The sequence below is a fragment of the Nicrophorus vespilloides genome, unplaced genomic scaffold (genome assembly GCF_001412225.1).
Source record: "Nicrophorus vespilloides isolate i.1.1-1 unplaced genomic scaffold, Nicve_v1.0, whole genome shotgun sequence".
Classification (NCBI taxonomy): Eukaryota; Metazoa; Arthropoda; class Insecta; order Coleoptera; family Silphidae; genus Nicrophorus; species Nicrophorus vespilloides.
In genome coordinates this window covers 30,191-46,790 of record NW_017097749.1, presented here as the reverse complement: position 1 = coordinate 46,790, position 16,600 = coordinate 30,191, and the positions used below count along the sequence as shown (strand labels likewise).

General features: G+C 26.1%; 1 protein-coding gene across 1 annotated transcript in view; it reads left to right on the top strand.

Moving 5' to 3' along the window:
* LOC108560868 (carboxyl-terminal PDZ ligand of neuronal nitric oxide synthase protein-like) overlaps positions 1 to 12,790 on the top strand; it is a gene marked incomplete at its 3' end in the record, with an annotated part of 29,308 nt that extends 16,518 nt beyond the window's left edge. The window contains 1 exon segment of the mRNA XM_017918575.1: positions 12,002 to 12,790. Coding sequence (XP_017774064.1) covers positions 12,683 to 12,790 — 108 coding nt within the window.
* Between the last annotated feature and the right edge of the window lie 3,810 nt (positions 12,791 to 16,600).

The following is a 16,600-nucleotide window of genomic DNA, read 5'->3' as shown; positions in this document are numbered from 1 at the left end:
ACAATCTTTAAATTTATTTCTTGTTATTCGAATAACTCCAATTTACAAGATCGAATTATTTGTCATACTTTACAAGTAACTTTGATTAAATCAAATATACTGCATGCACTAAACCATATTTCACATATATATTACGCGATACTTGACAAGTTATTAACAAGTATTATGTACTTCAGAAGTTATAAACGAGTATTATGTACTGAGTATTCAACTTTGTAATTGAAGTAATATCTGTTACTAGTAGTTTAATCAATAAGTCATATAAGTGATGACTTGAATTTGGGTTATGGTTTTTTGTTTGTTAGTAAAAGTATTTTAATAGATAAAAGAAACGAAAACAATAGTTATGATTGTTCACAATAAAAAAGGAAAGTAAAGATACTTAAAAAGAGCGAGTGATCATTACGTGAATCATATGTCATATAAACGTCATGTTTACTTTCTGCTCTACTTCAATCATTCAAATATTTCAAGCTTTTATTTAATTGTAATTGAATTGCATATAAATTGATAATGTAATTTCTACGCATAATAATTATAATTTTTGTTTCTTTACTGATATATCCGCCGATCGTCCTCAAAGGCTTTTTTAATAGATAGAAGGAAGCAAAAACTCAATTTATAAACATGATCATTGTACATTACAATATAGAAAGTAAAAACACTTAAAATTGGAAATATACATCACGTGAATCATATAACTCATATTATGATGCATTTATTTTATTTTTATATTGATACCTCAATTAACTTAACGATGTTTGTAATTGTCCGAAAATATTTATAGTTCTAAACCCAGCTTATTTTTGTGCAAAATATCATCAGAAAATGTTCTAAAAGAAGAAAATATATTTCGATAATGATGATAAAGTGGAAGATTAAAGAAGAATTCTGGCCATAGTATATTTACCTCTGAGAACGAAGTTTTGCTTAACGAATTAATTCCGTGGAATGCCTCCTTTTCGTCAATCAAGTTTTATTTGTTTGCATGTAAATTCACTCTATTGTACAAGTAATTTAAATTAGATTCAAGCAAACTTAATGAGACAATACAAAATCTGAACTAATTAAAAGCGTGCATTTATTATTTTAATTCCTTGTAAATTCAAAGTTAATTAAAAGAAACAAAAAATAAAACCGTTTAAAATATATTATGCCGCGTTAACGATGAGACGAATAATAATTATATTCGTATTTTTGTACGCGGATTACGTTACGGTAAAAAGTGAGAGAAGAACGCTCCGAAAACATGCAATTAATTATATACTTAATCGCTTTTAATTAAGCAGCGTTTGATTAAAACCCGAACGCTCTAGGAATATAATGATCATGACGGACCGCCAGCAACTTCCAAATTGTTTGCGAAGTGCAGACATTTGTAAATACAGAAATATCTCAGATCAATAAAAAGGGCTGTTGAAGAAGTGGGGGAAGAGGAGTATTGAGAGTGAAGATCGTGAATTAAAAGTCACCAGCAATGTGAGGATATTTTTAGCGCCAATAAAGAAGATTCTTGTTCGTGTTAATTTATTAATTTCTTAATTGAGTAATAACCATACGTTTTAAGTCTCATTTCTCAGATAAATGGAGATTTCCGTAAACTTTATAATTCTAGTTTCTTCTTGTAATTATTTCTCAAAATAATATTCATTGTTTTTCCATATTGTTTTCTTATAAATGTTTTTAACAAAAATGAATCTAATAACTAAAATTAATCAATAAAAATATTATCTACAAATATACTAAGTATTTTCTCACAAATATTAATAATAAGTACAATATTTATTGCTATTTTATAATTACAAATAAAAGAGAGAAAATTTACATAATACCTCGCATAGTGCGGGTAATCTGTTTTGCACTGTTTGAAACTAATTAAGAAGAACAAAATCGCGTAAATATTGAAAAAAAATATTGAAATTTTTAAACCGTGCTATATTGAATTCGCATTTATTGAAGCAGCACTATGCGAGGTATTACTATTTATATTGCATATAAAAAGTAATTATTTCCTACAAAGTTTGTATTCGGTTTTTGTGAGGATTCACTTTACATTTTTCTTTACGGTCGACGGCGCAATTTCTTTATTTTGCAAGAAGGAAAGTTGGAAGAAACCCTTAAAAACAAATACGAAGTATATACAAAGATCAAAAGAGTAATTATACAGAGACTATTTGTGTTGCGTTTCGATTCGTTTCGTTTCCTTTCCGAACAGAAGTTTGTGTTCCGACTGTTTGAGTGGATTCAACTCGAAAATATCGATAGAAAACTTATTTTACTATAATTAAATTCTATTAAAGTTTATAATATATGTACATTATTGTGATTTATTTAATTTTCTTATATAATATTTTTGTAAAGATTAATCACAGATTATCGATTTAAAAGCTCAAAGTAATCAATAACAATAAAGAATTCTAAGAATTCAATAAGTTTTCTGAATAAATAAATAATAAATGAAAATATGAAAAAAGTTTCAAATTAAATTAATAGAATTTTACACAGTTTCATAGAGTTGATATCAATTGAAAATAAAATAATTATATGTATATAGAAAGATCATAAAGAAAGCGAAGTGTATTTTCATATAATTGTGTTGAATGGATCGAATAAAGCAACAAAGACTAAATTTAGAGTTTTTGGATCAATTAATCTTTGCAAAATTACATCTTTGATGTTTATATAATCATCATATTTCTTATGCAATTTTTATTAAAAAAAATCCTTTTACAAAGTAATGTAAATGATATTGATTAGGTTGAGTTTTTTTTTAAACTTTTATAATAAAAATTAGAATTTTACATATAGAAAGTTTCATAGAGTTGATATCAATTGAAAATAAAATAATTATATGTATATAGAAAGATCATAAAGAAAGCGAAGTGTATTTTCATATAATTGTGTTGAATGGATCGAATAAAGCAACAAAGACTAAATTTAGAGTTTTTGGATCAATCAAGAGGAGCATTCGGAAGGAACTCGAATTTGTCTTGTGTCGCTAAATTGAAGAGCAAATGAACTGGATGAGGAGCGGAGCAAATGAATTGGAAGAGAAGAAAGGAAAAGAGAAAAAAATGTATATATATGATGGAGAAGAGTGGTGGATTGCAACATGTAACGAGCAACAACAACATTGTGCGTTTCACAGTCGCTCTTCACTGTCGAGTTCATGGCCGTTGGTTGCATTGGTCACTCGAGCTTGACTGTATAGAAGAAGCAGAAGAAGAAGAAGGGTTGTGACTACGTTGTTCTCCACGTGTTCCACATTACCTACCGGTATGTGGACTTACACGGAATAGTGGAAACAGGTTCTTCTATATACGCTAGATCTCCCGACTTATAAATAAATCCCACCGACTTCTTAAGAAGATAATTATAATGGTGCAGTGGATAACAATTTTTAAGATGTTGATCGAATATGTTAGCTGGATCCAACCAAAACCAGAATACAAGCGTTGTTTGGATAGAAAAGTAAACGAACCGAAACAGAATACAAATAGTCGCTTATAATCATTTTGTATGTACTTTATATTTGTTAAAATTCAAAATAGATTTTAACAAAATAATTCAATCCAATTAGTATTAATTATGTTGAACGAAAATATATGTTAAATTAAATACAAACCAATTATGAAAAATTGATTATTTTGTGTCTATCTGTAGCATTTAATTAAAGTAATTACTAATGTAATTAATAATACTCTTAATTGTTCGAAAAAAATAATAAAATTTAAAAGAACAAATATTTATTATATACATGCAAACTCTATTTCTACTAAATAATATATAATAATTATATAAGATAAAACCACATCAAAATCAAATACGAACTTCGTTTTGAAAGAATATTAAAGTTTTCAAACAGAACAAATATAATCTTTACAAAATTACATCTTTGATTTTTATATAATCATCATATTTCTTATAAAAACCTTTTACAAAGTAATGTAAATGATATTGATTAGGTTGAGTTGTTTTTAAAACTTTTATAATAAAAATTAGAAAAAAAACTTTCTTTAGAAATAAGGCGAGACGACCAAAACAGAACACAAATAATATGTATATAATTATATTTATGATCTTTGTGCATATCTTGTATCGTTCTATATATAAACCGTATTTGTTATGAGCTATTATCCAAATTCACTAATTTATAAATTTGTGTTTATTGGGTAACATTTAATATAAAATATAAGATGAATCCACACAAAAATCGAAACAGAAAACAAATAATATTATATTAGATTGAAATCCTTTAAAATTACAAACACAAACTTTATTTAAAATGAAAATTAAACAAATCTAAACAAATTATGTATGTGTAATTACATCTTTGATCTTTGTATACATAAACGAACCAAAGCAGAACGTAAATAATCTCGATGTAATTACATTTTTCATCTTTCTATATTCACAACATATTTATTAAAAAAAAACTCTTCTTTGATACACAAAATAATCAAATTTTGGTTATGAGAATATTTTCATGTCGAACACAAAATACGAACTGAAAAATTCGCTTGGGAAAAAAATTGTCTCTTTATAATTACATTTTTAATTATTAGTATATATACTTTATTTATTTGGTATTGATTTTGTCTAAATATTTGATCAATAGTATAAGATGAATCTCTACAAAAAATCGTATACAAACTTCATTTAGAAAGAAAACGAAATAAATGCAATATTGTATTAATAAACTTTTCATCTTCAAATACATTTGTAGTATTTCTAATAAAAGTTTATGCATTGTCTATTATCCTTAAGTATATTAGACAATCAAGTTATTATTGTTTTATTGGTAAACTTTGTTAAACTCTAAAGATCTTACTGGATTCTATATAATACAAAAAAAATAGTCAAATGAAAATAATTATTATCTCTTTTATCAGATAAATTAGAATTCCTTTCGATTTCATATTTTGACTAATTTAACAAGTCTAAAATTGGACTTTACCTCTACGCTTTATGTCCATTATCTCATTCATTGTTCAGATCCATTAAGTTATTATTGTTTTCTTGGCAAACTTTGTTAAACTCTAAAGATGTTACTGGATTCTAAATAATACAAAAAAATAGCCTTTTAATATTGATTGAAATGAAAATAAATAATTTCCTCTTTTATCAGATAAATTAGAATTCCTTTAGATTTAAAGTTTTGACTAATTCAACAACAAGATTGGACTTTACCTCCAAACGCTTTGTCTCATTCATTGTTCGAATCCATTCACTTTAATTGATTTCCCCTGCTCTCAAACGCTCCATATAAAATGGAAATTCGCGCTAAATTCCCCATAGGTTCACTCCATATTTTTTTCCTTTCCGGAATCGTAGAAGCGGCTGTGACTAATTGGGAAGATTTTCATTTCCAACGATCATCGGAACATTGTTGCAAACGGTGTTTTTATTGCAGTCGACTTATTTGCGGCTGTTAGCGATTCCCATAAAACCTATTAAACACTAATTTCTCCATTTTCCCATGAACAGCTGCAACCTCATGCATGCATACACACAAACACACACATATATATATTTATGTGTATGAACATACATACATGAACATTCCGAGTTACAAAAGCGCAGCTGAGCATTTCGAGTCTTTGTTCCGAGGGACACGTACGTTATGAAACTTACTAATCTATCAAATATTGTGCCGTATGCTAATATATCCGCTTGAATGAAACACGTAGTCGTAATTACTTCCTTGTTTGTAGTAACTCAAAGTACAGTGAAGAGAAAAAAAATAAGTACCTATTCCTACACATTGTGTGCATGTACGGTGGGAATCGTAATTGTTATATCCTGATTGGCGGACGCGATTATTCACCCTCCGCAGCATGATTTAAATTGAATTTAAGACAACGCATTCATCAATCGGACTTTGGCAAATACTACGTGCGTTCGTGTTAGTCATATAATCATATATTGCGAAGTATATTGTAATTGTTGCAATTTGTATAATCCTTTGGCGTATTAACTTTCATCATCAAATTTCTTTGAAATTGACGATCATTTATACAAAACTGACAATGATGAGTAAATATACTAATTATTGTTGTGTTTTTTTGTAAAATTTTGATAAAATCAATATACAGTGGAACCTCGCTTAACGAGTTTAATCCGTTCCAAAATTTCTGGATTTTTTACTCGTATAATCAAATACTTGTATAATGAAATATATTAAAAAATACACAAGTTTTAAAAATGATGTAGCAGGCGCCCAATCCAGGACTTCTCTTCTCATCGTCACTCTTTATGAGAAACGTTGCTCGTTTCTTGTAGTTTTCCCTATTTACTAATTGCAATATTAACATAGTTTTAGAGTTGCCAAACTCACACAGAAAAAATGGCGCTAAATTTAAATTTGAAATACAATGAAATCGATTCATTTACAATTATAATTCTTTAAAAATGACAATATTTTTTATGAAATATTACAATAATGACTAACTGTATAAATTAATGTAATTATTCATAATTTCAATTTCGAGAAAATAAATATTTTTCTAATGATTCATTTATAAATTTAAAGTAACAACTATTTTCTATACTTAAACTCTCATTATTCACTTTTTAATGTGAATTAATTCATTTAAGAAAATTCATATTTACAATTAATTTAATTTTCTTATGAATTTGAATCATATTTCTTTGAAATTGAAGACAAATTATAAGAAACTGTTTGTATGATGAAATTATGACTAACTGTATAAATAATTAATTTAATAGTTCTTAATTATAAGTTGATCAAAATTCATATAGTTACTATTATTTATTTGTAATCATTGACTAATTTTTATTAGTAAATGTATACTTTCATTAGAAAAACTTCAATAAAAGAGTGCGTAATCTATTCAGTAAATATATCGGACTATTGTGAATCCGGACTAATCAATGCGGAAATAACAATTATGAAAATATAAAAGAATTTGATTCTATTATATTTCCTTGAAAATGACGATAATTTATAAGAAACTTAGCAATTTTAGAAATGACGAATAACAGTAATAATTAATTAGTTTTATATTTCACAATTTAAATTTTTGCGGTTAGAAATATAATTACAATAGTTAACTTAATACAAATTTTCTATACATTTATTCTAATTATACGAATTAAAACTGTAATTTACAACTGTTATTAATATACACATTTACTAGTAATTCAATCATTCAATTTTCTTTGGAAATAACGATAATTTACTTGAAAGTTTAATATGTTGCAATGGTGATTCATTTAATATTTCAGTTGCTGATACAAAATCATAAATATATTGAATCATTTATAATTATAACGGAATAGCAATTATGTAATCTTCCACTCTCATTACACCAATTCAATTTATTTACAAAAAATGAGCACATTTCATTTAAACTTTAATACTCATAAAATTACATTACTACTTACATAAATTTTTATTATTGTAAAATGGTATAATTATGAACAAATACAAATTTAAATTTGTTTATATAATTATAATAACATGTGTTTCCGTCCGTCCTGTACAAAATATTCAATGATTTTTTACATTTACAAATATAAACATTTCATTCTTTGCAATTTTACATGAATCAATATTTTCGAATATTTCATAAAGCAAAAACACTTACTATTTCATTACTTCAAATATAATACATCGGATTTATTTAATTAACTATAAAAGTTACATTTTGTAATAACTGAAATATTTGTATTGTAATGTTCCTATTATTATTATTATAAATAATTATATGAAATATATAATTGAATTTGATTGTAAAAGTATATTATAATGGATGAAATATTATGCAATCAGATACGATGTGTGCAAAGGCCACTGACCTTTAAGTCCTTGCGCCATCATTTACAAGAATATCATTATTGAATTGCATCACTTGAGATTTTTATATGGAGATAATTTAATATAAAATATAGTTAATTCCCAAGAGATGTATTATTTTTATTATTAAAATATACAATTTAACGGTATCAGAGATAAATAATGTATTAATATTATAAAATATTGCTTGATAGTAGTTTTAAGCTGTACAATTTCATTGATTCACCTATATTGTTTTAATAATTTGAACGATATTAATGTGTTTGTCATAAATCATGATTTTGAGGCAATTTGGACAATTTGTTAGGTAAATCCATAATTTTTTAAATAATTTTGATTATTACATATTCAGTGAAAATGTTGAACATAAGAAATGGGATGAAATAATAGATTTGGGCAATTTCTTTAGTAAATATATAATTTTTATAATAATCAATTGGAACGATTTTTAGTGATAATGGTGGAAATAGGAAAGAATTTCGAATAAGAGAATTTGATAATTGTTTAAGTAAATCTATAATTTTTATAATAATTTCAATTGAAATGATTTAGTTGTAAAACTTATAATGTATGATTTTCAGTTAAAAATAGGGAGTAGATAACAGGATTAAATAAGAGATTTGAATAATTTCTTTGCTAAATCTATAACTTTTAGAAGAATTTGAACAATTTTGTCGTAAATGTTATATGTAATGATTTTCTGTTTACATAATGAATATGGGAAACATGATTGAATAAGAAATTGAACAATTTCTTTGATAAATCTACAATTTTTAGAAAAATTTCAATTGGAACAATTTTCAGTAAAAATGGGAAAAATAGAAAACAGGACCAAATAAGAGATTGAGACAATTTCCTCAGTAAATCTATAATTTTTAATAATCTTCAATTCCAACGATTTTGTTGTAAAATCCATAAATCATAATTTTCTGTGAAAATAGGAAACGGGATTAACAATTTAAATTGAAACGATTTTCAGTAAAAATAAGATACAGGATTAAATAATGAATTTGGCCAATTTATTTGGTAAATTTATAATTTTTATAACAATTTAAATTTGAACCTTTTTGTAGTAAAATTCATAAATCATGATTATCTGTGCATATGATGAACAAAGGATACATAATTGAATAAGAGATTTTAACATATTTTTTTTTTTGGAAAATCTAATCTGGAACGATTTTGACGTGAATGCCATAAATCATGATTTTTCAGCGTGAATATAGGAAACAGAATTGAATAAGAGAATGTCTATCTATCTACCAGTTTAACAATTTATTCTGCCCTTGGGTCGCCCGAACGGTGTAAATATCATTTAAATATACATCAGAAATACAATAATAGTTTTCTCCCAATAACAATAATAATGGTGTACGAATATTGTATGCAATCTCGGCTTGTTAAAAGAAAGTTATACCTTTGAACGCGGCGAATATTTGTTAGAACAATAAAATACATGCATTGCAGGTAACTCTGCAGGCGCAAACTCTCGGTTGCACAATAATTACAATCGGTACTTAATTCCTCAATAGCTTATTCAAATCGCTCTGGAAATTTGCATGCTGCAAATCTCCGTGCAGATTTATGTTCGTAAGCAAAGAACTAATGCATATACACAAGTTGTGTGTGTATATATTCCTTCGGTTCTGGTTAAGTTTAACCTTGCATTCTTTTTTTCCTCACTGTCTTACACGCTCTAACAAACCATTCTTCTTAACCGCTAATCTACAGTTGCCCAAGGGGAACGCATCTCTCTTGGACATGACCGAAGATTAGTCCGGTAATTTTTGACCGGCAGCAAATCCGCAATCAATGAAACGAATGACTGCCATTCCGAAGACTTTCACGGCCGTAAATCCTTCCAATGCTCTCATCCAACCCGACATTTATTCACCCATCTATTCGCAACTGATTCCACATAATTGCCTGCACTTGCACCAATCATATGTTGTTGCAGTAAAACCATGCATATAACTTTTGTAATTTTGTTTAAATTAGTTAATTATACGACTGCGAAGAACTGTTACTTTGTATTCAGTGAAACTAATGTGCTAATGTATGCAAATTTGTTAAGAATTTGTCCATTAGAAATTTCACAATTATTTTCATTTTCCACTATATTTTATCAAGATAATATGATAGAAAGACAGTTTATTTTCTTTAAAAGTAGATGATTTGTGAATGTCTCATACATAAATGTAGTTATTACAATTTTTTCATACTTCGCATACTATTTGAAACCGGACTAAACGAGAATTGAACATTTTATTTTTATTTAGATCAATTCAAATTTAGTTTGTTTTGAAATTTTCAAATCGGATTATCCGGACTGCCGGACTATGTGAGGTATTACTATAATACTTAAACATCTACATCTTTAATTGCATTTTAATTATAAATATCTGCATGACCTATAAAATTATTATTATTTTTTTTAAATCATTTTATGAAAAATGATTTTATATACAATTGTGTAAGGAATGTCCATGAATTTCTGCATAGTGTTAGAAAGGCTATATATTATAGGTGTTTACCGTTGTTTGCATAGTTTATGAAATTATATAATTTATAGATGATTTTTTTTCGAGGATGTTGGCACGTAATTTACTAAGAAAAGAGTGATTGATTTCTCTAGTACAGTGGGTTATGCATATTAAATAATGATTCATATGTGGAAGGAGGAGGAAGTGTATTTAGTTGTTAAGATACGTTCTTTTTGAGGACGTCAAACAATAAATTTACCAAAAAATTAGTAATAGATCTTATAGATAATTCTCATTGTTTACACGAATCTAATGGAATTACCTATTTTTTTGTTTTATTTCTAAAAACAGTGATTTATTACTCACATATAATTTGTTTTTAAGGTCAATAAAGCAAATTAACAAAATAAAAAGTTTTACTTTAAAAAAGTAGTAATTCAATATATTAAATAATTGTAAAATAAAGTTTGTCTAGACTTTATGAATATGTTTTTTTTTCTCAAGGATGAGATCACTTAATTTACTGAGAATTATAATTGATTATTCAAATACATTGGGTTATGCATATTGAATTATGAATGAAATCGGTATGGATGAATGAATTTTCATAATAAAGATATGCTCATTTTTTAAGGTCAATAAATGAATAACATATTATGAAAAAAAAGTACTATTAGAAATTAGAGAAGAAAACATTTAATTATTAAAAAGTCTATTTTTTCATTGATTTGTGGACTAATTAAGTGAATTTAATAATTATAAATATGTTTGTTTTGCCAATATAATAAAATACAAGATTTTATTAAAAAAGAGTATAAAAATCTATAAAATTTTATATTTTTTTGATAGATTTTTATCGAGAAAAAATAATTCGTCAAATAGACTATTGTTTCAATGGTTTGTGGATGAATTAAGTGAAAATAGTAGTTAAAATACATTTGATTGATCAATATAGTAATAAAGAAATAAGTTTTAATAAAAAAGATATTCTCGAGAAAAAATAATTTGTCAACGAATTAGTTGAATTTAGTATTTGATTGACTAAAATATTAAAGTAATAAGTTGTACTAAAAAAAGAGTATAAAATATTTTTGTAAGTAGATTTTTTTGTGAAATAATGATTTATTATAAAGTCTATTTCTTCATACATTTGTTTGAGTAATATAATAAAGTACAAATTTACTACAAAAGTATAAAATTTTATAGAATTTATAGTTAGATAGATTTTCTCGAGATTATTAACATTAACTTTCTGAAAAATTTAATGTAGTTTTGTAATTAAGATAAATTTTGTAAAGACATAATTATTCAAATATTTACATTTGATAAAAATAGAAAGAAATGTTGTAATGTGATTAATTAAAATTATTATAATTTTTGGAAGATTTTAACATTTCATTCTATAGAAGAACACATTATTATACAATAATTATTCAAGTTTTATTACAAAAATAAGTTATTTTGTAATAATAATTTGAGTGGATTTTATATCTTAATTTATTAGTTATAGGAATTGTTTATAATTCTTCAAATATGGATGTACGAAATAGATTTAGTAGTTAAGTTTCATTTTGGGCCCAATAATAAGTTTTACCAAAACAAATAAAATGACATAAAGGATATAGTGTGCATATGACGTGCACTCATTGTTATCTCTTATCCAGATAAATCGAACGTGCTTTCTTTCTTTCTGTTCCAGATGAGAAACGACGACGCGGCTACTATTGTGGATCTAGTAGCGTAATGAGCCAAATGAATCATCCATCCGCGATGACAAACCCGAACAAATAATAAATACAGCACGCGTCTCTCGAAGCCTTCAGTCTTCCGAAGACACTCAGATGATCAGATCGACGGTACCTTCTAGCTAGACAGACAGACACTAGGTGTAGTACTACAATCCATCCGTACGACGAAGTATTTATATTGTCCGCATCGCTGGGCACTGGTACTGCCGCTGTTGCTGCTGCTGCGAAGAGACGGCGCCGGTATTTTTAGAAACCACGTGTGAATCCTCTCCTCATGTTGATGGGATAAATTTAAAAAAAAATAAAACAAAAATAAAAGATATATAGAAATAAAAGCTGAAAGGAAATTAGTTACATATGATACAGTTTCCCACACACCAAAAACGTTCAGTTTTCTTTTGTGTGTTTATGAGTGAGATCTGCAATTGACCAATTAAAACATCGAGGACCAAAGCAGAAACCGCAACAAATTGTGTGTGTGTGTTTTTTTCTTCTTCTCATATTGTGGACTATTTTCGTTATGTTACACGGGTGTGATTCAGTGAATATGTGAATAGGTTTCTATTTTATTTTTTTTCTTGTGAGTGAGTGTATTATTTTTTTGGACAGTGGCTTCATAAAATCTGGGCACGATGCCCTCGAAAAAGCAGTACGATTTGGTGCAAAACGATGACTATGATACCAGGATACCGCTGCATCCTGAAGAGGCCTTCCACCATGGAATCACATTCCAAGCCAAGGTAACGCCAACAAATCCATCATTTTTTTTCTTGTTTGTTGAAATTTCTTTCCTTTATTCTTGTTTTTCAAATGGTATTTATGATTCAGTTCCTCGCATCCGTACATCTGCGGCCTGACCTATTTTACACGCGTCTTAATAAATTTTCCGTTTTCGCAATATCCCCCACATCTCGATAATAAATGTATGGTTTGGAGCATCACAAGGATTGATGAATCCAGAAGATACAATTTCCTTTCTTTCAATGCTCTGATTACATTTTGTATTTTTAATTATATCATCCTGATTTAACACTTAACATTTATTTAAAACAGGTAAATTTAAATTACTATTTAAGCGCATTTAATAAGTTTTACCAAAATTGGTACAAAATAAATACAATTTCAATTGAATACAAAATTATATGTGTATAACATTATTTGCTTAAGCAATAATTAGTGATGATTTTACTGAAATCAAATGTATCAACTTAATTTTATAGTGTTACACATATATAATAATTTAAAATTGGTTACAATGGTGATTTAGAGATTTAGAGTATATTTTAGATTATTTGGAGGTAATAAATAAACTTTAGTAAAAATGTTAGATTTTACAATATTTTAATACTTCAAAGTATAAAAATGAGATAGATTTAGTCTGTTATAGATCTATTAATAAATACGTTTTTCCTAAAAAGTTGCAAAATTGATATAATTCAATTTGAGACAGTTGAGATTTTTGCATTCTTTCAAAATTATGCAACAAAAATACTAGAAACAAAACTATTTTGTATATGTGTTCCACATTGTTGAGTAAATTGCTCTGAAATACAATAAAAGCACTGGTCCTGAATGATTCAAGATGATTTTTCTTTTGGACGCTTAGAGTTAGAAAGTTGAGTTTTAGTTTTTTCAAAATTGTGCAAAAATAATACTACATTTCTTTGTATGTGATAATGATTGAAATTTGTAAGAAGGAAATGGTTTGAGTTATAAAATACGTTTTTTTTTTGTTATACAATCAGTATTGAACAAATATACAAAATGTTATTATTTTTTTAAATAGATACTTTGTTTAGGTAATAACTATAGTTGATTTTGGATTATTTTTATACTTTATTGATTTGAGTTGAACATATTGTTATAACGATTCCAATATATGAAGACAAAAATATTTTAGGAAGTTTTACCAAAAAATAATTGTAATTTACATAATTTTAACAGTTTACTAGATTTATATTTATTAGATATTTTGTCAAATATGAATGAAACAATTAATCTGGGATTAATTATTAATCATGATATAATGGCATAATACTATTTAAATTAACAAATTCTACATTATTTTTATCAATCTCGATAAATAATCTATAGAATATCAGAATAAATCAAGAAAGTATACGTTTCTTTCCATCAACGCTACAATTACATTTCGTACTTTTAATTATTTATAATATCCTCCCATTTTATTCGAGCATCGAACAAAATATCATTGTTGAATCTACGTATACTGTAAATACAATCCGTTATAAGCGTGTTTATTACCCAACGTGTTTACAGTCAAAAAACTCGATCGAAAGTGTTAACAGCGTTCACCAAATGTTATAATAAAAATATCTTAGTTTTTCATTAGATTAATCAATGAAAAAAATCTGTATATTATTGATAACCTAACGAAAACCTAAGCTATTTTCACAATAAATACGTTATTAACGCGGAGAATTAATATCGGCTTTATGAGAAAAAAAGACTTTATTTATTGCGCTTACATAAATCTCTGTGGATTCGGCGAGATCTTCTAGAAATAAATCGAGATAAGCTTTTTTAATTAAAAACCGTTCTTAAAATATACATCGTTTCAATATACATTTCAAGAGCCGATTTCAATAAAAAATATACTAAGCAAACATAATTATTGTAAACTGATGTAAACCAAGTATATTCAAAAATATATTTGTATAAATAGAAGTACCTCGCATAGTCCGGATTCGATCAGTCCTGATTCACTATAATCCGGTTTGATCAACCCTTCTTTATATAGTGATAATCTCTTTTTGTGCGTTTATTATTCATATCCTCGATTAGTGCCGTTTCATACAATGCGGGGTTTTGCTGTATTTCTTAATAATTTATATTTAAATTTCGATATTTTCCAATTGGTTAACGTTTGTTTAAAAATATATTGGTATTATTTATTATTTTCTGTTAAATTGTTTTATTGTAATTATTTATATCGTAATATTATTCATATTTTATCTAAACTTCCTTCTCTACATATTTGGATGTAAATTACAAGTTTTTACATCATTAATTAGATTTACTAAATTAATTTCTCTAACTAATTATTAAAGAAATAGATTGATTCCAATAAATTCATATTTTTTGAAATTTTGAAACAAAACCAAGATTAATTCAACAAACGTTTTACATTCTCACACTATTCAGTTTTAATTTGCATATTCATATTTCAATGCATGTTAATTGGTTATTGATATATTATTTAAATTGTAAAGCCGAGTGCATTAAATTTAATTGCTTCACATTAAAAGAAAACAGAAAGTCATATGATAATAATTCAAAGTTTAAAGTTCTCAATTAGTCCGGTTTCAATCAGTTCAATATATTAGCAAATCCGATTATCTGCACTATATATACTTCACATAGTATAAAATTTTATAAATTACAAAATTATTTATTTCTTATTTACGTAAATAAGAAAAATAATATCTTTTTTTTCATAAATTTATACATTATTTTTACAAACAATTTAAATATTGAGATTAATAATAATCATTAGTGAAGAATCAAATGGAAAGCATTTATGACCTCATTAACATCTTTCCAGTTGTAATTGATGGCAATAATTTACTTGAAACCAATTTCTTATAACCCATTTCTCTCGCCAATTTTTTATTTTTGGTATAATTTTAAATTACTTACTTAAATTGGATAATTGTACACCATGAAAATTGTATGTATAACAGTAATCAAATTAACACAGTTTAATTAACCAAAACCAATGATTTTTTTGTTTCCTTCAAGAAAGTCATCAATTCTCATTATATTTATACCAAGTTAAGAAGTTAAGTTAGAATTAAAAATAAAGTTTTATGAAATTGTCGAATTTTGTATGTATGTTTTCTACATTGTTACTTATTATAATTTTTTGTTTTCAAAATTTTGAATTTTAATAAAGTGTAAAAATAATTCAAATTGTGCATTGATTATGTAACAAGAAATAAGCAATTTTGGTATATTCAGTATAAAAAAATAATAGATTTTTAGTATAAACTCATTTATTTAACTCGTGCTGAATCTATGATTTTACGAACAATGTTGTATATGTGAGTCATAACTCTGCTATGAATCGAACGAAATTTCTGAAAGAATGTGCATATTCTTAGAAGTATTTACTTATTCAATTGAACAGAAAGTTTTCACGAAATATATTCATATTTTTAAACTAATTTCATATTAAGAAAGTAGAAATAATTTCAATATTTTACTTATAAAAACGTTTAATATTAATTAAGTTCAATTTTTTTTCGTGTAACCTACCTTGTCTATTTTCTAATAAATATAATGAATATAGCTTAAATTTTGTAACTTATTTGTAGAAATCCTTTGAAAACATGGACAAGTTATTATATAAGAATGTATACGTTACATTTACGATGTAATAATTTAAATTAAATAATGTAATTGAAACGTGCAAAGCAGGATGATTAATAGCAAAAAATATTTCTCTATTATAAATCATCCACATGTTAACACCAATTAATTTGTGGCCTTGATAAATTGTTGTAAGCCACACGCAGCATAATCAATGA